Here is a 21,858-nt window from a genome sequence, read left to right as displayed (position 1 = left end):
AACTGACCACCCTTGGCTGATATATTCATTAATTTTCTGTTGCTATGGTGAAATACCCTGACCAAAAATGACTTAGAGGAGAAGAGCTCCAGAAGGGTGACATGCAGAGATGACATATCATCCCTACAAAGGACACAGAGGAAGAACAGGGAGTGGGGACAGTGGGAATAAAACCTCAAGACCCACACCCAGTGATATACTTCCTCCAGCAAGGCTCTATCCCCTTAAAGGCTCCATAACCTTCCAAAATAGTGTCACCAATTGGGGACCAAGTATTCAAAAGCATGAGCCTGTTGGTGGCATTTCTCATGCCAGCCATCACTTCAGAGAATGTATCTCAGCCTAGAAATTTGCCAAGTGTTCTAGAGGCTCTAAGTTTAGTCTTCAGTATGGTGCTACTAACCCTGCTCCAACCCTGCTCAGATTCAAACATGCCACAGTGTTCAAAGTTATGCTGTATTTCTGGTGCAGCATTTCCAGTTTGTGATCTTGGGGGTGGGGTGGGGAGAAGATGACTTACTTTAGGTTCGTGGCATCTTGGAGTGTAGGTCAGGGGAGAGAAGGAAGGAATGGGTTGTGGGGAGATGCCCACAAAATCAACTCAAATCAACTCCAAACAGTCAAAGCCAGAACCATCAATCAACAAGTAAATATGGTATTACAATCTGAGCACCCTGGCAAAAATTAAAACTCTAAAATAATCCCAAAATCTCATATTGATAAGTACCAACATGATACCACAGGTAGAAAATTTCAGAACTGACCTTATCAGGCAGGTAGCAATCAAAACGTGGGTGCAATAAATTATTGTATACAGTTACTTTCAGGTTACATGAATAAGTTACATATAAAACACACAAATTCATTTTACATTTATGTTTAGTTTCAGTCCAAGTTGTTTTATTATACAGACAAAAATATTCGGAAGTATGAGAAAACCTAAAATACTAAAACCTGAAATGCTAAAACCTGAAATACTTTTGATCCCAGGCATTTTGGACCAAAGGTATACAACTTGTATTGCATTGTAACTTAAAATTTGAAATAGATTTTAAAAGTTCATACAGATTAAAATAAGTGTTTGAATAAGCAAAGAGATGAATAGGAACAGGTTTTCCATATAGAAAATTCCAAATGGAATGGGCATCCTGTGGTGGTTTGAATAAACATGGCTCCCCAAGGCTCATGTTTGAATGCTTATTCACCAAGAAGTAGAAGTGTTTGAGAAGGATTAGGAGGTGTGGCCTTTTAGGAGGAGGTGTGGCCTTGCAGGAGGAAGTGTGACCTTGTTGGAGGAGGTATGTCATTGGGGGTGGGCTTTGAGGTGTCAAAAGCTCATGCCAGGCCCAATCTTTCTGCCTATGGATCAGGATGTAGAACTCTTAAGCTACTTCTCCAGCACCGGGATGGAAACTATGCCTTAGTGATTCATAAGGACCAGGAAGGAGAAAGTGCACCTGTGCAAGTCTTATTTACTACCTCCACCACCATGTTCATTCTTTCCAGAAATCCAGTCCATAAGTGAAAGAATCTTTTTCCAGCTAATTGCAAGTAGTTTTCAGAAGCTGCATTACCTACCATACCAAAGAAAAATCTTTGGGCAGAGATGTAGTGAGACTATCCAGACAGGAGTGGGGAACCCTTGTGATAATCTACTGTGATCAATTGGCGTTGAGATTCATCATAAAGTCCCATGGGTTAAAGAGACACAGACAGAAGAATAAAAAGACTTTTGCTCATTTCTCCCTCAACCCCCATGTTCCTCACCCACTAAAGCTGAGTGAAGGCTATGAAGTCATTCCACAGACAGAGACCCTTTTGGCAATTCTAAGCCAGTAAATGGAAAGACAGTGATTTTTGGACTGCATTCAAGGCCGGGCACAGTGCCAATTTGCTTCTGGAGAAGATGCTTCATGCTACCAGGCAAGAAGGACATCATCATCAAAGCCTTGACATATTTCATTTGCTCAATAGGTAAATATGAACTAGTATCAAAATTCAAACAAATGCTATGCACATGGCTTTTCCTAACACTCTGACCATAGCAGCAGGAGATATTTTTATAAAAAGATGTCTAGGAACTGGTCAGGAGAACACGACACTTCTCTCAAGCACACCACAGATGTAAGATGTAATAATATCTGTACAATGGCATCTAACAGCAAATGAAACTCTGGAAGATAGGAAGTTATGTTCCAATCCCTAAAGAGCTTAGGGATTGAAAATTCTAATTCAAATGCTCTGATGCTGTGATGATGATGTGATGATGCTGTGGTACTGTGATGATGTTGTGGTACTGTGATGATGCTGTGATGCTGTGACGATGCTGTGATACTGTAATGACGCTGTGATGAGCTGTGATGATGCTGTGATGATGCTGTGATGATGCTGTGATGCTGTTATGATGCTGTGTCCAGGCCAGCTGGACAATCAAGTGGGACCCTTAGACCCTGTGGAGAGGACTGAGATGCGGGAGAAAATAAGGAGGCAAAGCAAGTCAAGAAGTCTGATCAAGCTGGCAAAGATTTTATTGTTCACAAAGGTTATATACTCTGTATATAACAAAGGTTATATACATGGAAACAAACCTCTGGGCATGTCTACAGGGTTGTTTCTAGAAGGGTTTAACTGAGGGGATACCTATCCTGAATGTGGGAACCCCCATCCCAGGTGAGCTGAGCACCAGCATCCACCTCTCACTCTGCTTCCTGACTGTGGCTGTAACGTGACCAGATGCTGCATACAGCCACCATCATTGTGTTTCTCTATGGCGATTGTGTCCTCTCAAACCATGAACCAAAACAAACCCTTCCTTAAACTACTTTTGTCAGACATTTTGTCATAGCAGTAAGAAGAAACGCTGATGAAGAGCTGGACCCAGTCCAGTGACCCTGCCCCTCTCCCTCAAAATACCCTAGCTCTTGGGAGTCAGCAAAATATTCCAACACTTCATTTTGGCCATTTCACCCAACTTCAAACAAATGTATTCTAAATACAGACTAGTTAGGTCCATTGCCAGTTAGGATCTGTGTTCTCCATGTCTCTCCTCATCCTTAGATAAGAGTGCATATACAAGCACAGAATATTTAGAAAGCACATGGCCAACATCTTTAGTGACTCTACAGGGGTCCCATCCCTCTGAGACTTGAATTATCTTTAAAAGTTCCTCACTTTGAATGCACCATTGACCTGCAGTAGGGACAATCTTCACCTTCCTTTGTAAGTCCTTAGGGAGTCAGAGGAAGCAGGCAAACTCCCTCCTGAGTCACCTGTAATAAGGCACTTTGGGGGTTCTCTCACTTCCAGACATCATAAAACAACCCACATGCATGAGATGAAAGCATGTTCCAGCCCAGAGGAGGGAAACTGTTCCTCCAGGAGCCCAGGTACAACACCCTCACCACAGAGGAAAGAGAACACAGGGGGCTGCCACCTACACAGAGGCAGCCATCATTGGTCAGCTTTTGCCTTCATTGCTCACAGGTTAATAGCACATGTTGTCATGCAGGCAATAGTCAGGGGTGAAGAAGGTAAGGAGTTGATGGGGTAAGTCTTGATACAATTTGGTTGTCTAGATAATATTTTGGAGGCTGGTTCATAGTGACTTGAGATCACTAAGCCTTACCATCTCTATAACAAGTAGAAAATGTGTTTGATCATCCCTGGAAGTGGTGCAGTGATCCTGTTATGTCCACACTCACCCGAGTAACTGCAGATCCTATACCCCTAAAGCTCTCCAAGGTTTACTTTGTCTTCTGCACAATGACTTTATAAAGTGTGCTTCAAACCACTCCACATAAGACCTCAGGGTCACCCTAAGCCCCCAATCTATAAAGGTTTTAAAGATCTGAATGGAAAAGAAGTAGACCACTTTGGGGAAATGGGGCACTCTCACACCTAATGGGAGCCACATGGATGAAGTGTTAGGTGTTACCAAGGGGTTCTTTGTGCTGGCAAGTTGAACCATTCATGTCACCTCCCAGGAACCCTGCCAAACTGCTCTGCTCAGGTGAGCAGTCATGGAACATCAGTTTGACTGAGAGAGACAAGAGAGTGCCATGGCCAGAATCTAGGGAAAGGAATTCAGACCCACTTAGGCAGTTGGTTAAGATGAGCGTAGTTGGAATTGGGAGTTGTTCTGTCACCTATGACACCTATGTCTGGGGCCAGCCAGCATGCTACAGGAATGGACTGGGATCTTAAGCCTGGTTTTCTATGTTCCTATGTCCTTATATAAAATTATGGACAGAGACATGTACATGGTATCAGAAGAGGAGATGATCTGGTGGAGGAGAAAGGCACTTCCAAGTGGGACAATTGGCCAGAGCTGGTGAAAACTCAAAGGCTCAATGATGCCAGGTAAACTGAAAATTTTGCCCAAAGAATGGTTTTTTAGAGCATGTTCTATTTCATGTCAACCCTGGTGTGTTCTCTCTCCTTGCTTTCTTTCATTTAATAAACTTCTGTGCTGCTAATACTCCAACCCAGTGCCTTGTGCATTCAAGGACAATACTTAACCACTGAATTATCCCCTCGGTCCTCTTGATGCCTCTCCCTCCACCCTACTCTCCTGTTACTGTCCCTTGGTCACATTGAGACTCTACACAGTGTGGGGAGAGCCTGATATTTCATACTGTGTTCTTACTGTTCTGTGTGGTAGTGACCTGTGTTCAAATATAGTGTAGGACAGCCTGCTAGCTGTAACTTTTGACTTCCATTTACCAGGATGAAGTCAGACGTTGTAAACACACCCTCCCCTTGTTTCTCACCATTGTCACACAGTCTGTGTGTAAGGGCTAAACAGAGAAGAGCCATGTGCTCCATTTCTAGATTAAACAGCAGCCAGGGTGGAGGCAGGAGCACCACCCTCCTCTGTCTTTGTCTGGCCTAATTTCCTCTTGTGTAGCAGAGTGCAGAGGATGGGATGTGGAGAGCAGGAGAGGGTTCCACTCAGAGTACAAGGTTCTGATCAACTAGAAAGGGTGCTAATGTTTCTCTTGAGATTTTTAAATGATGTTACATAATACTGCCATTCAAAGATGATATTTTTAAATTGATTTTTATTGTATGATATTCTTTATATATGTTCCCTATAAGACAATCACCATGTTCCTAAGACTCTTAATAACTTTTGATACATCTCAATCACCCTTCCTTGTCTTATTCTTCCTTCTTCCTTCCTCTTTCTCCCCTTCCTTCCTGTCTTTCTACCTGTGTGTATGTGTGTATATATAAATGCATTTTTGAAAGAGGGTTTTATATACCCCTAGGCTGGTCTCAAATTGTATGGTCAAGGATGATCTTGAACTTCTGACCCTCCTGCCTCCACCTGCAGAGTACTGGAATCACAGGTTTGCACCACTTACTCCTGGTTTGGGCTGCGGTAGGATTCAAAGCCAGAACTTCAAGAATGCTAGGCTAGTGCTCTACTGAGCTGCAGACCAGCCCATTCTTCTAGGGTTCAAAGCAGGGACCTCATGGATACTGGGCAAGCACTTCACTGAGGTACAGCCCTGCTCATCCTCCTCCCGTTGAAACTTGTCAGTTGTGAATCTCTTTGGAGCTTTCTGGAACACATTGGTATTACCAGAGACCAGGGTCTGGTCCTGATTGTTTTGGTGTTCTGACAAGGACCAAACAGCACTCTTCCTATGCACCTGCTCAGTGACTGAGTGAGCAACTGGACACGAACCCCTCATTTCTGTTGTTTCACTTTGAACCTGAATTCAAGTAAAAGGTGTTCTTTAAGAATTCAAACTCTGGGGGCTGGAAAGATGGCTTAGTGGTTAAGAATGCTGACTGCTCTTCCAGAGGTCCTGAGTTCAATTCCCAGCAACCACATGGTGGCTCACAACCATCTGTAATGGGATCCGATGACCTCTTCTATCTGAAGACAGCTACAGTATACTCACATGCATTAAATAAATAAGTCTTTAAAAAGAAAAGACACAAGTGGGAAAAAAAAGAATTCACACTCTGTGATGGCTGCTATCTCAGGACCAGGAGGTGGAGGCAGAGTTCAGGCATTCAGGTTCATCTTCAGTGATTTAGCAAGTTCAAAGCCACCCTGGGCTACATCATACCTTGTGTCAAAAAACAAAAAAAACAAGCAAAAAGAACAACAACAAAAATTCCAAAACACCAAGAATCTCTTACATTTTGCTTCTGTTTCGAATGGTCTCGATCTAACAGTGCCTTTTTGTAAGAGACAGAGCTCTGTTTCCATCTCAGCTTTTGGAACTGCTTCAGAGTCTCCACCACCCAGAGCACCAGGCAGATCCTAGAACAGGTAACAGGCAGGAAGTGGGTACACTGTGGACATTTCCCCCAATGAGTCCAGGGCCAGATTAGCAGGGGACCATGGTGATCACAACTGACTGCCTGGAGCAGAGAATGTTTTCTCTGCTGCCTGGAGAGTCCCCTATCTCTGCTGTGCCTCCCAGTCCACTGAGGGTTTATAAACATACTACAGAGGAAGGCTCCTAAGGGACACAAAGGATCTCAGCATAGGGAGCTGTCACAGGGCATTTTCTAAAGCATAGAGGTTTTCCACTGACTAACTTTTCCATTTCCCTGACTGACTGATGCTGTATGATAATGAGTGGATATTTGTCATTCAGGCTAAGATTTCCCAAGAGTCAGAAATCCAGATTTCCTATGAATTTTTAACTGTAAGCTGTGTGAAATATTTTTGCAGAACATTAAAAATCTGTATTCACCAGCTTCCACTGCTGTAACTTATATCTGAGGCAGTCAACTTACAGAGATGCAAGGTTGATGTGAGCTCACTGTTTTAGAGAGTTTTGCTCCAGAATCAACTGGCTCCTTTGTTTGTGGCCAATGGTGAGGCAGCATATGCAGGGGGAAGTTTGTGATGTAATAAAGCCGTGTATGGATTGGCCACAACGAGAAAGTGTAGAGAGGATGGGCTGGGGTACCCTTAAGGACACGAGTCAGTAGCAAGAAGAACTATCTGTCTATCTATCTATCTATCTATCTATCTATCTATCTATCTATCTATCTATCTATAATCTATCTATCATATACCTATCTATTTATTATATATCATCTATCAACTACCTATCATTTATTATTTATCTACCTATCATCTATCTACTTATCTATTACCTCTTATCTATCTATCTATCTATCTATCTATCTATCTATCTATCTATCTATCTATCACACCTATCTATATTTGTGTATATGAGTGTTTTGCCAGTCATATATGAAGTGCACACCTTTGGAAATACTAATGGAGGCCAACAGGGGGAGCCATATCCACTAAAACTGGGAGTACATATTCTGAGCTGCCAAGAGAGGCCAGTGCTCTTAACCAGTCCAGATGTGGCTCCTGGCCCATACCCTACTTCTTCAAATTTTCACCACTTCCCAGAAGATCACCCTGGAAAGCACAACAACATAAAAGGCTTCGGGGAACATTCCAGAAACAAGATCATAGAAATACACATTGAAGTGAGGTCTGCCTGGGAGAAAACAGGTTACTCACCTCTGATCTCAGTAGTCACAGTCTCTGTTACTTGGTGTCTATACATGCCATCCTCTTTCACGGTATCACATAAGAAACCCTTATAGACCTTAGACTTGCCAACATTGGCCATGGCTGACCACTGTCAGGCTCTCAATTCAAACTATGTGAGACTTCATCTAATGATTTAAACGTCAATTTTATTTTAATTTTGATTTAAAAAAACTTGTGTGGGAGAAGAATGATTAGGCAGGTATGTCTGGAGGCCAGAAAACAGCACTGGATCCCCTGGAGCTGGAGATACAAACAGTTTTGAACCTCCTGCATTAGGTGCTGGGAACTGTACTCCAGTCCTTTGAAAGACACGCAAGTATGCTTAACCACTGAACAATCTCTAAAGGCTCCTCACTTTTATTTCTTGAATGGATTGCTTAATTACAACCAGACATTTCTGCTGCAGCTGCATTTTTATGTTGCTAGATTTTAGTGTGCAAGGCCTTTGTTAACATTCTTTTCTTTGACTACTTTCTGGGCACCTACTATGTACCAGGCATTGTTCCTGGCACTGAGCATTGTCTAAGACAGACATGTCTCTGTTCTGGGGACTACATAGCCTCATAAGGAAAACACTTCATAAATGACTCAATGAACAAACAAATTTGCATAGAGATGTAATCAAGGATATTTTATAAGCAGGAACACCTGATTGAAGCTGCACAGATATGGGGCAGCTACATGACTCAAAAGGTAGTCATGGCTGTGTGTTATAATTAATGTTAGATGGGGAGGGCCTAGTCCATTGTAGGTGGGGCCATCCCTGAGCAGGTGGCTGGGTCTACAAGGAAGCAGGTTGACGAAGCCAGTTAGCAGCAACCCATCATGGCTTCTGCACCTGCCATAGTTAGGGTTACTATTTCTGTAATGAAACACCCTGACCAATGCAACTTGGGGAGGTAAAGGCTTATTTGGCTTAGACTTCAAGATCACTGTTCAAAATTGGAGGAATTCAGGACAGGAACCCAAACAGTGCAGGAACCTGGAAGCAGGAGCTGATGTCATGGAAGGGTGCTGCTTTCTGGCTTGCTTTCCTTCACTTGCTCAGCCTGCTTTCTTATGAAACCCAGGATCACTAGCCCAGGGATGCTATCACCCACAATGCCATTCAAACCCCATCAAACATTAATTTAAAAAGTACCCTACATAACTGACTACAGCCTGATCTTATAGATGAGTTTTCTCACTTGCAGCTCTCTCCTTTCCTATGACCCCGGCTTGTGTCAAGTTTATAGAAAACTATTCAAGTTTACTCACCTGAGTTGCATCCCTAGAACCAATGGTGGAGGAAGAGAAATGAGTCCTTATAGTTCTCCTGTAAAACACACACACACACACACACACACACACACACAGAGTCACACACACACAGTTCTGGTAGAAAACTCCTACATCTGAGCTATGACTTGATTCTGAACACACAGTGAGTTGCGGTGTCTGGCATATCCCCTACAGGAGCCTGAGCCTCTGGAAGATGTCCCAGGGGAGAGAGAATGAGACTGGAGTCACCAAGTTTCTTCTGCTTGGCATTACTAATGACCCACAGCAGCAACAAATCCTCTTCTGGTTGTTCCTGTGCATGTACCTGGTCACGATGACTGGGAACACACTCATCTTCCTGGCCATCAGCTCTGACCCCTGCTTGCACACCCCCATGTACTTCTTCCTTGCCAACCTTTCCTTCGTTGACATCTGCTTCACCACCAATCTCATCCCCAGGCTCCTGGCCAGCCATGTGTCTGGAACAGGCACCATCTCTTATGCACACTGCTTGACTCAGATGTACTTTCTAATTTCCTTTGCCAATGTGGATACCTTTCTGCTGGCCGCCATGGCCCTGGACAGATTCGTGGCTATTTGTTATCCACTACAATACCACACCATTATTACCCCCCAGCTCTGTGTGGGGCTGGCAGCCATTGTATGGATATGCTCTGGCCTCATCTCTCTGGTGCACACACTCCTCATGAGCAGACTGACCTTCTGCTCCTCAATTCCAGAGATCTCTCACTTCTACTGTGATGCTTACCTGCTCATGAAGTTGGCCTGTTCAGACACACACATCAATCAACATGTCTTCCTGGGAGCTGTGGTCCTCTTTGTGGCCCCCTGCATTCTCATTGTGGTCTCTTATGTCAGAATCACTGTGGCAGTCTTCCAGATACCCTCTGCCAAGGGCAGGCACAAGGCATTTTCCACATGTAGCTCACACTTGTCTGTGGTCATCCTGTTCTATGGGACAGTTCTGGGGATATATATACAACCTCCAGACTCCTTTTCCACCCAGGACACGGTAGCCACCATCACGTATACTGTGGTTACCCCCATGCTGAACCCCTTCATTTACAGCCTGAGGAACAAGGACATGAAGGAGACAGTGACAAGGCTCCTCAACAAGGGCTCAAAGTCCTCTTAGCATTGTGCATATCAGCTTCTGCCAGAGTGTCCAAGATAGAAAGACATGGGGCCTGACCTTGGATGTCACCTCTACTGTCTCTTCCTGCTAAGCCATCCAGACTACCCTTTGAAACGAAATTAGAATAGAATTTCACCATTACCAGAAGAGACACTTGAATCTCAGCTCCGAGAAACAGAAGATCCTCATTATATTTAGTTTAAAAACTATAAGAATTTATAAGAATCATTATTTCCATGATGAAATCCAGAATAGAAAATGCAAAGCTAGAAATGAGGTCCCATCCAGGCCTCTCCCCCAGGCTCCCAGGAACACACACTGATCCCAATGTTGCCAAGGTGGCTGCTGAGATACCAGCCATCTTGTAACATCCCAGGTGAGGAGAGGAGGGGCAAAGAGGGCTTTTCAAGGGATTTCTGGGAAGCCTTGTTTGCTACCCTTTGGCCACATGGCAGTGGAACTCAGAGCTGCCTGTGGAAGACATCTGCTGCTTTGGTCATTACTGCTATTATCTAGCCTGATGATGCTATGATAATGCTGTGATGCAGTGATAATGCTGAGATGCTGTGATGGTCCATCTTCAATTTCGGTTTTTATAGACTTAGGATCAACATGGAAACAAACCTCTGGGCGTGTCTACAGGGCTGTTTCTAGAAGGGTTTAACTGAGGGGATACCTATCCTGAATGTGGGAACCCCCATCCCAGGTGAGCTGAGCACCAGCATCCACCTCTCACTCTGCTTCCTGACTGTAGCTGTAACGTGACCAGATGCTGCATACAGCCACCATCATTGTGTTTCTCTATGGTGATTGTGTCCTCTCAAACCATGAACCAGAACAAACCCTTCCTTAAGCTACTTTTGTCAGACATTTTGTCATAGCAGTAAGAAGAAACGCTGATGAAGAGCTGGACCCAGTCCAGTGACCCTGCCCCACTCCCTCAAAATACCCTAGCTGTTGGGTGTCAGCAAAATCTCCCAACACTTCATTTTGGCCATTTCACCCAACTTCAAACAAATGTATTCTAAATACAGACTAGTAAGGTCCATTGCCAGTTAGGATCTGTATTCTCCATGTCTCTCCTCATCCTTAGATAAGAGTGTATATATACAAGCACAGAATATTTAGAAAGCACATGGCCAACATCTTTAGTGACTCTACAGGGGTCCCATCCCTCTGAGACTTGAATTATCTTTAAAAGTTCTTCACTTTGAATGCACCATTGACCTGCAGTAGGGACAATCTTCACCTTCCTTTGTAAGTCCTTAGGGAGTCAGAGGAAGCAGGCAAACTCCCTCCTGAGTCACCTGTAATAAGGCACTTTGGGGGTTCTCTCACTTCTAGACATCACAAAACAACCCACAGGCATGAGATGAAAGCATGTTCCAGCCCAGAGGAGGGAAACTGTTCCTCCAGGAGCCCAGGTACAACACCCTCACCACAGAGGAAAGAGAACACAGGGGGCTGCCACCTACACAGAGGCAGCCATCATTGGTCAGCTTTTACCTTCATTGCTCACAGGTTAATAGCACATGCTGTCATGCAGGCAACAGTCAGGGGTGAAGAAGGTAAGGAGTTGATGGGGGAATTCTTGATATATTTTAGTTGTCTAGATAATATCTTGGATGTTGTTTCAGAGTGGCTTGAAAGCAGTAAGCCTCAACAACTCTATAACAAGTAGAAAATGGGCGGTGGTGGCGCACGCCTTTAATCCCAGCACTTGGGAGGCAGAGGCAGGCAGATTTCTGAGTTCGAGGCCAGCCTGGTCTACAGAGTGAGTTCCAGGACAGCCAGGGCTACACAGAGAAACCCTGTCTCGAAAAAACAAAAAAAACAAAACAAAAAACAAAACAAAAAAAAGGTAGAAAACGTGTTTTAACATCCCCGGAAGTGGTGCAGTGATCCTGTTATGTACACACTCACCCAAGTAACTAGAGATTCCACACTCCAAATGTTCTCCAAGATTTACTTTGTCTTCTGCACAATGACTTTATAAAGTGTGCTTCAAACCACTCTGCATAAGACCTCAGTGTCACCTTAAGTCCCAATCTATAGAGGCTTTGAACATCTGAGTAGAAAATAAGAAAAGCATTTTGGAGAGATTGGGGGATCCCACCCCTAATGGAAGCCATGTGGATGAAGTGTCAGCTTTCAGCAAAGGATTCTATGGGCTGGCAAACAGAACTATTCATGTCACCTCCTAGGACCCAGGTCAAACTTCTCTGCTCAGGTGAGCAGTCATGGAACATCAGTTTGACTCGGAGAGACAAGAGGGTGCCATGGCCAGAATCTAGGGAAAGGAATTCAGACCAGCTCAGGCAGTTGGTTAAGATGAGACAAGAGGGTGCCATGGCCAGAATCTAGGGAAAGGAATTCAGACCAGCTCAGGCAGTTGGTTAAGGTGAGTTGGAATTGGGAGTTGTTCTGTCACCTATGACACCTAGGTCTGGGGCCAGCATGCTATAGGAATGGACTGGGATCTTGAGCCTGGTTTTTTCAGGTTCCTATGTCCTAATATAAATTTACGGACAGAGACATGTACATGGTAACAGAAGAGGAGATGGTCTGGTGGAGGAGAAAGGCACTTCCAAGTGGAAAAATTGGCCAGAGCTGGTGAAAACTCAAAGGCTCAATGATGCCAGGTAAACTGAAAATTTTGCACAAAGCACGGTTTTTCAACACATGCTCTATTTCATGTCAGACCTTGTATGTTCTCTGTCCTTGCTTTCATTTAATAAACATCTGTGCTGCTAACACTCCAGCCTACTGGCTTGTGCATACAAGGACAATACTTAACCACTGAATTATCCCCTCGGTCCTCTTGATGCCTCTCCCTCCACCCAAGTCTCCTGTTACTGCCCCCTTGGTCACACCGACACTCTACTCAGTGTGGGAAGAGCCTTATATTCCATACTGTGTTCTTACTGTTCTGTGTGGTAGTGACCTGTGTTCAAATATAGTGTGGGACAGCCTGCTAGCTGTAACCCTTGACTTCCATTTACCAGGATGGAATCAGACATGTAAACACACCCTCCCCTTGTTTCTCACTATTGTCACACAGACTGGGTGAAAGGGCTAAACAGAGAAGAGCCATCTGCTCCATTTCTAGATTAAACAGGAGCCAGGGTGGAGGCAGGAGCACCACCCTCCTCTGTCTTTGTCTGGCCTAATTTCTTCTTGTGTAGCAGAGTGCAGAGGATGGGATGTGGAGAGCAGGAGAGTGTTCCACTCAGAGTACAAGGTTCTGATCAACTAGAAAGGGTGCTAATGTTTCTCTTGAGATTATTAATTGACTGTAGGTAATACTGCCTTTCAAATTTTGAAATACTTTTTTTTTGTTTGTGATATTCTCCAAATATTTTCCATAAGCCAATCACCATTTACCTGAGACTCTTAATAATTATTGATACATCTCAATCACCCTTCCTTGTCTTATTCTTCCTTCTTCCTTCCTCTTTCTCCCCTTCCTTTCTGTCTTTCTACCTGTGTGTATGTGTGTATATATAAATGCATTTTTGAAAGAGGGTTTTATATACCCCTAGGCTGGTCTCAAATTGTACGGTCAAGGATGATCTTGAACTTCTGACCCTCCTGCTTCCACCTGCAGAGTGCTAGAATCACAGGTTTGCACCACTTACTCCTGGTTTGGGCTGCGGTAGGATTCAAAGCCAGAACTTCAAGAATGCTAGGCTAGTGCTCTACTGAGCTGCAGACCAGCCCATTCTTCTAGGGTTCAAAGCAGGGACCTCATGGATACTGGGCAAGCACTTCACTGAGGTACAGCCCTGCTCATCCTCCTCTTGTTGAAACTTGTCAGTTGTGAATCTCTTTGGAGCTTTCTGGAACACATTGGTTTTACCAGAGGGCAGGGTCTTGTCCTGATTGTCTGGTGTTCAGAAAGAGACAAAACAGCACGCTTCCTGTGCACCTGCTCAGTGACTGAGTGAGCAACTGGACAAGAACCCCTCATTTCTGTTGTTTCACTTTGAACCTGAATTCAGGTAAAAGGTGTTCTTTAAGAATTCAAACTCTGGGGGCTGGAAATATGGCTCAGTGGTTAAGAACACTGACTGCTCTTCCAGAAGTCCTGAGCTCAATTCCCAGCAACCACATGGTGGCTCACACCATCTGTAATGGGATCCGATGCCCTCTTCTGGTGTATCTGAAGACAGCTACACAGTGTACTCACGTAAATTAAATGAATAAATCTTTAAAAAGAAAAGACACAAGGGAAAAAAAATTCACACTCTGTGATGGCTGCTATCTCAGGACCAGGAGGTGGAGGCAGAGTTCAGGCATTCAAGTTCGTCTTCAGCGATTTAGCAAGTTCAAAGCCACCCTGGGCTATATCATACCTTGTGTCAAAAAAAAATACAAAAAAAACAAGCAAAAAAGAACAACAAAAATTCCAAAACACCAAGAATCTCTTACATTTTGTTTCTGTTTTGAATGGTCTCGATCTAACAGTGCCTTTTTGTAAGAGACAGAGCTCTGTTTCCATCTCAGCTTTTGGAACTGCTTCAGAGTCTCTACCACCCAGAGCACCAGGCAGATCCTAGACAGAGTAACAGGCAGGAAGTGGGTACACTGTGGACATTTCCCCCAATGAGTCCAGGGCCAGATTAGCAGGGGACCATGGTGATCACAACCGACTTCCTGGAGCAGAGAATGTTTTCTCTGCTGCCTGGAGAGTCCCCTATCTCTGCTGTGCCTCCTAGTCTACTGAGGGTTTATAAACTTACTACAGAGAAAGGCTCCTAAGGGACACAAAGGATCTCAGCATAGGGAGCTGTCACAGGGCATTTTCTGAAGCATAGAGGTTTTCCACTGACTAGCTTTTCCGTTTCCCTGACTGACTGACACTGTATGATAATGAGTGGATGTTTGTCATTCAGGCTAAGATTTCCTAAGAGTCAGAAATCCAGATTTCCTATGAATTTTTAACTATAAGCTGTGTGAAATATTTTGCAGAACATTAAAAATCTGTATCCACCAGCCACCATTGCTGTAACTTATATGTGAGGCAGTCAACTTACAAAGATGCAAGGTTGATGTGAGCTCACGGTTTTAGAGAGTTTTGCTCCAGAATCAACTGGCTCCTTTGTTTGTGGCCTATGGTGAGGCAGCACATGCAGGTAGAAGTATGTGATGTAACAAAGTTGTGTATGTTTTGGCCGGGACAAGAAATTGGAGAGAGGATGGACTGGGATCCCCTCAAACACACAACCCAATAGCCAGAAGATAGATAGATCTATCTATCTATCTATCTATCTATCTATCTATCTATCTATCTATCATGTACCTATCATCTATTGATCTACCTACATATCCAACATCTACCTATCATCTATCATTTATATATAATCTATTCACCTATATATAAACCTATCATCTACCTATCATCACTTTATCCATCTCTTTATCTTGCTATCTATCACCTATCAATCATTTACCTATCTATCATCTATTTACCTACCTATCTATCATCTATCATCTACCTATCGATTACCTATCATCTATCTATCAATCAACTACCTATCATCTGCCATTCTATGTATCTATCTACCTATTGTCTACTTATCTATTACCACTCATTTCTCATCTATCTATCTATCTATCTATCTATCTATCTATCATCTATCTATCATATTTATCCATATTTTTGTGTACGAGTGTTTTGCCAGTCATAGATGATAGTACACACCTGTGTAAAGAACTCATGGAGGCCAGAAGAATGCTGACTGCTCTTCCAGAGGTCCTGAGTTCAATTCCCAGCAACCACATGGTGGCTCACAACCATCTGTAATGGGATCCGATGACCTCTTCTATCTGAAGACAGCTACAGTATACTCACATGCATTAAATAAATAAGTCTTTAAAAAGAAAAGACACAAGTGGGAAAAAAAAGAATTCACACTCTGTGATGGCTGCTATCTCAGGACCAGGAGGTGGAGGCAGAGTTCAGGCATTCAGGTTCATCTTCAGTGATTTAGCAAGTTCAAAGCCACCCTGGGCTACATCATACCTTGTGTCAAAAAACAAAAAAAACAAGCAAAAAGAACAACAACAAAAATTCCAAAACACCAAGAATCTCTTACATTTTGCTTCTGTTTCGAATGGTCTCGATCTAACAGTGCCTTTTTGTAAGAGACAGAGCTCTGTTTCCATCTCAGCTTTTGGAACTGCTTCAGAGTCTCCACCACCCAGAGCACCAGGCAGATCCTAGAACAGGTAACAGGCAGGAAGTGGGTACACTGTGGACATTTCCCCCAATGAGTCCAGGGCCAGATTAGCAGGGGACCATGGTGATCACAACTGACTGCCTGGAGCAGAGAATGTTTTCTCTGCTGCCTGGAGAGTCCCCTATCTCTGCTGTGCCTCCCAGTCCACTGAGGGTTTATAAACATACTACAGAGGAAGGCTCCTAAGGGACACAAAGGATCTCAGCATAGGGAGCTGTCACAGGGCATTTTCTAAAGCATAGAGGTTTTCCACTGACTAACTTTTCCATTTCCCTGACTGACTGATGCTGTATGATAATGAGTGGATATTTGTCATTCAGGCTAAGATTTCCCAAGAGTCAGAAATCCAGATTTCCTATGAATTTTTAACTGTAAGCTGTGTGAAATATTTTTGCAGAACATTAAAAATCTGTATTCACCAGCTTCCACTGCTGTAACTTATATCTGAGGCAGTCAACTTACAGAGATGCAAGGTTGATGTGAGCTCACTGTTTTAGAGAGTTTTGCTCCAGAATCAACTGGCTCCTTTGTTTGTGGCCAATGGTGAGGCAGCATATGCAGGGGGAAGTTTGTGATGTAATAAAGCCGTGTATGGATTGGCCACAACGAGAAAGTGTAGAGAGGATGGGCTGGGGTACCCTTAAGGACACGAGTCAGTAGCAAGAAGAACTATCTGTCTATCCATCTATCTATCTATCTATCTATCTATCTATCTATCTATCTATAATCTATCTATCATATACCTATCTATTTATTATATATCATCTATCAACTACCTATCATTTATTATTTATCTACCTATCATCTATCTACTTATCTATTACCTCTTATCTATCTATCTATCTATCTATCTATCTATCTATCTATCTATCACACCTATCTATATTTGTGTATATGAGTGTTTTGCCAGTCATATATGAAGTGCACACCTTTGGAAATACTAATGGAGGCCAACAGGGGGAGCCATATCCACTAAAACTGGGAGTACATATTCTGAGCTGCCAAGAGAGGCCAGTGCTCTTAACCAGTCCAGATGTGGCTCCTGGCCCATACCCTACTTCTTCAAATTTTCACCACTTCCCAGAAGATCACCCTGGAAAGCACAACAACATAAAAGGCTTCGGGGAACATTCCAGAAACAAGATCATAGAAATACACATTGAAGTGAGGTCTGCCTGGGAGAAAACAGGTTACTCACCTCTGATCTCAGTAGTCACAGTCTCTGTTACTTGGTGTCTATACATGCCATCCTCTTTCACGGTATCACATAAGAAACCCCTATAGACCTTAGACTTGCCAACATTGGCCATGGCTGACCACTGTCAGGCTCTCAATTCAAACTATGTGAGACTTCATCTAATGATTTAAACGTCAATTTTATTTTAATTTTGATTTAAAAAAACTTGTGTGGGAGAAGAATGATTAGGCAGGTATGTCTGGAGGCCAGAAAACAGCACTGGATCCCCTGGAGCTCTGACCCCCGCTTGCACACCCCCATGTACTTCTTCCTTGCCAACCTTTCCTTTGTTGACATCTGCTTCACCACCAATCTCATCCCCAGGTTTCTGGCTAGCCACATGTCTGGACCAGGCACTATCTCTTATGCACATTGCCTGACTCAGATGTACTTTCTAATTTCCTTTGCCAATGTAAACACCTTTTTGTTGGCTGCCATGGCCCTGGACAGATTCGTGGCTATTTGCTATCCACTACAATACCACACCATCATTACCGCCCAGCTCTGTGTGGGGCTGGCAGCCATTGTATGGATATGCTCTGGCCTCATCTCTCTGGTGCACACGCTCCTCATGAGCAGACTGACCTTCTGCTCCTCGATTCCAGAGATCTCTCACTTCTACTGTGATCCTTACCTGCTCATGAAGTTGGCCTGTTCAGACACACACATCAATCAACATGTCTTCCTGGGAGCTGTCATCTTCTTTGTGGCCCCCTGCATTCTCATTGTGGTCTCTTATGTCAGAATCACTGTGGCAGTCTTCCAGATACCCTCTGCCAAGGGCAGGCACAAGGCATTTTCCACATGTAGCTCTCACTTGTCTGTGGTCATCCTGTTCTATGGGACAGTTCTGGGGATATATATACGACCTCCAGACTCCTTTTCCACCCAGGACACGGTAGCCACCATCATGTTTGCTGTGGTTACCCCCATGTTGAACCCCTTTATTTACAGCCTGAGGAACAAGGACATGAAGGAGACAGTGACAAGGCTCCTCATCAGGGCCTCAAAGTTCTTTTAGCATTGTGCATATCAGCTTGCTGCCAGGGTGTTCAAGATAGAAAGACATGGGGCCTGACCTTGGATGTCACCTCTACTGTCTCCTCCTGATAAGCCACTCAGACTACCCTTTGAAAAGAAAGAACATGCAGAAATTAGAATAGAATTTCACTATTACCAGAAGAGACACTTGAATCTCAGCTCCGAGAAACAAAATGTCCTCGTTATATTTAGTTTAAAAATTACAAGAGTGTGTAAGTATCATTATTTCCATGATGAAATCCAGAATAGAAAATGCAAAGCTAGAAATGAGGTCCCATCCAGGCCTCTCCCCCAGGCTCCCAGGAACACACACTGATCCCAATGTTTCCAAGGTGGCTGCTGAGGTACCAGCCATCTTGTAACATCTCAGGTGAGGAGAAGAGGGGCAAAGAGGGCTTTTCAAGGGATTTCTGGGATGCACTTGCTTGCCACCCTTTGGCCACATGGCAGTGGACCTCAGAGAGGCCTGTGGGAGACAGCTGCTGCTTTGGTCATTACTGCAATTATCCAGCCTTTTATTGGTTAGAGTTAGACTTCTTGCAGTTCAACATGGAGCAGGAATCCCCTTAGAGAGGAAAGGAAGGGTCAGACAACAAGCAGGGAGCAGGCTGGCCACACCCAATCTTGTCTTGCCATGGTAACAAGCTTGAAGCTCCCCTGCTCTCAGGAGTGCAAACATGTTTTAGAGGTGGACACCCTCTAGACTGTGTGTGAAAACATAAGCCTCAGATGGGACCTTACACTCTTAAGTTTGAGCCCCTCAGTCTCATCCCTGAGTGAAGGACATTTAGACCAAACTAAAAACGTAAGAAAAGAACTCATGGCTTTTGGGACAGCTTTTGACAGCCCTAATTGTACAAGTGCCCAAGGAGGTCAAAAGAGTGTATTGCATCTCCTGGAGCTAGAGTTTCAAGTGTTTGTAAACTGCCTGACTTGGGAACTGAGAAATGATCTTGGATCCTCTGGAAGAGCAGCAAGTGCTCATAAGAGCTCCTGAGACCAACTTATTTTTAAAGGAATAAATATTATGTCCTGATTTCTTCTCTGTAGAAAAAAAATCATAGTGTTCAATTTTGCTCATTATTATTATTATCATTATTATTATTATTTTGCTAATGTCAAACTACAGCACTATGTTTTAAATAAACAAAAGAAGTAATCAAGCATTCTAGTAAAACAACAACATGATATTAAAACAGCAAGTTTAAATTAATTCCTTTTTTGAGATGCTATCTAGGTATATAACCCAAGTTAACCTAAAACTAGTGGTCCTCCTGCCTCAGGCTCCTGAGTGATGAGAAAGGAAACTCCTTCACCACAACTCACTCAGGATGATGCCTTTTATATTTCTCAGTCTTTTCTGAAGGTGTGTTGAGTCTTGTTTGTGTGTTGACTCTTGGTTTGTGTCATACAGATTCATAATTAAAGGGTAGGGTATAATCCCAGTGCTTGGGAGGCTGAGGCAGGAGGACCACTGAAAATACAAAGTCCAGCAAGGTGAGTTTTTAGGCTACTTAGAGAGAGCCTGTTGAGACCAAGAAGAGGGAAAATAGTCCTTCCCCTTTTTTTCTGAAGCAGGTGGTCTCTTCCTCCCCTGGTGTCTATTTTTGGTACTGCAGGTCATTGAGTCCTGCCTCAGTTCCTGATCCATGTTCTTAGACACTGCACACATGTACATGCACACGCACACGCACATGCACGCACACATGCACACTCACAGAGACAGAGACAGAAAGATATAGAGAGACAGACACACAGAGAGACAGACACACAGAGAGAAAGACAGAGACAGACACACACATACACACAGAGAGAGACAGAGACATACATACACACAGAAACAGAGACACACGGAGACAGACAGACAGACAGAGAGAGAGAGAGAGAGAGAGAGAGAGGAGAGAGAGAGAGAGCTGTTGGGTGTTGTGCCAAGGCTAGGTCTGGGTTCTGCGAGAAGGGGTGTCTGGAAACAAGGAAAACAAATGACTTGAGGTCAATCGGGGGTCCAAGCTGGCAGCCTATGTTCTGCTGGAGATGGCTATCTAGACAGCTCTCTGTAGATAGCTCTTGGCACTGTAGTCTGTTGGAGATGGCTTTTCAGACTGTTCTCTCTCTCTCTCTCTCTCTCTCTCTCTCTCTCTCTCTCTCATGTTCATGTGCATGTGTGTGTGCACGTGTGTGTTCTGTCCTGCTCTAGACATCTTTTTCTTGCTACTCTAAGAACTCGATGGTTGAGACACCTAGCTTTCTGCTCCAGACAGCTCTCTGCTAGTAAAACTTCCAAAAGCTCTCTGGATAGCTCATTTGGTTTTCTGACCAAAGTTAAAAAAAAAAAAAATGTTAAAAAAAATTCTTAGATCTTCTGACCAAGTCAAAAATCCTGTTAGAAAAATTCTAAAGTAATTCTTGGGTTTTCTGATCAAAATCAGAAATCCAGAAAAAAAATTCTAAAAGAGCCGTGTTTGTTCTTCAGACAGCCTTCTCTATAGCTGCTAGAAAACGTCTAAAAGACCAAGGTCAGAAGTCCTGTTGGAAAAAAATTCTAAAAGAGCTATTAAAAATTCTTTTTAAAAGCTGTGTTTGCCCTCCATAGATTTTTTTCCAACTAAAACCAGAAATCCTGCTAAAACAAAAATCTTGAAGAGCTGTGTTTTCTCTCTAGAGATTTCCAGACAGCTCAGCTCTTGATAGAAAAAAGAATCTAAAGAAGAACTGCTATCTCTTTCTGCTAGCTCATCTCATGCAGACCAAAAGCCCCGGTTTTTTTATTTACATATCAGTTCAGTTATTTATTCTAGGTTCCCTCTTGACCATCCCATGAATTAGCCTTCTAAGACCTTAGCCGCTTGACTCTTAGGGAAAGGACAGCATATATATTGTTATTTTCTTTATTTAACACTACAAAAGAATTCAGAGATCTGCCTGCCTTTGTAAACTTAGCTGGGTGGGACCTTGTCCTGAGATTACCATTCTGATCACATGTGGACATAAATTAGCTCTGTTCTAGGCTGACCCAGAACTCAGGAGTCTGTCTTCATTTGTAAGCATAAACAACAACAACAAATTAGTTGGGTGGGATCTTGCCCTACCATCACCACTCCCTAAATCTCTTAATCTACTTCCTTAGTGACTCTGACAAGCTGGATTATAGGGCAACCGCCTCTGTTCCTTTAGGTCTGTGAAGGCACTTACACAATTCATATTGCATCTTTATATTTTTCATAGTTGAGAAATTATATATTTTCAAACTCATGTTTTTAGAGTTCTTTCCCACAGCCTTTAGGGCTGTCCTGAAGGGCTCAGCATTTACCATTTTTCTGAAACATTAGCCACACCTTTGCCTCCTGGACTCCTGCTGTCTCTGATTATCATGGAGTCA

General features: G+C 43.4%; 2 protein-coding genes across 2 annotated transcripts; both read left to right on the top strand.

Moving 5' to 3' along the window:
• Positions 1-4,252: 4,252 nt before the first annotated feature.
• On the top strand, positions 4,253-12,674 carry LOC117711815 (olfactory receptor 1D2-like). The gene is made up of 2 exons (XM_076935246.1): positions 4,253-4,359; positions 8,999-12,674. Exon 2 carries the CDS (start codon positions 9,018-9,020, stop codon positions 9,957-9,959), a length of 942 nt encoding a protein of 313 aa, XP_076791361.1. The 5' UTR covers positions 4,253-4,359; positions 8,999-9,017; the 3' UTR covers positions 9,960-12,674.
• Positions 12,675-15,246: 2,572 nt separating this feature from the next.
• Positions 15,247-18,459, top strand: LOC117710326 (olfactory receptor 1N2-like; the record flags this gene model as incomplete). Its single annotated transcript, XM_034505062.1, has 2 exons — positions 15,247-15,257; positions 17,673-18,459. Coding segments are annotated over 2 exons (798 nt in total), but the record flags the coding sequence as incomplete, so codon positions are not given.
• Between the last annotated feature and the right edge of the window lie 3,399 nt (positions 18,460-21,858).

The sequence above is a fragment of the Arvicanthis niloticus genome, chromosome 6 (genome assembly GCF_011762505.2).
Source record: "Arvicanthis niloticus isolate mArvNil1 chromosome 6, mArvNil1.pat.X, whole genome shotgun sequence".
NCBI classification, from domain to species: Eukaryota; Metazoa; Chordata; class Mammalia; order Rodentia; family Muridae; genus Arvicanthis; species Arvicanthis niloticus.
Note: the sequence above shows the minus strand (reverse complement) of the source record. Positions and strands in the feature narration are given on the sequence as shown.

Excerpts from the sequence above, each read along its gene's own strand:
- LOC117711815 (XM_076935246.1), top strand. The coding sequence starts at position 9,018 with ATGTCCCAGGGGAGAGAGAATGAGACTGGAGTCACCAAGTTTCTTCTG.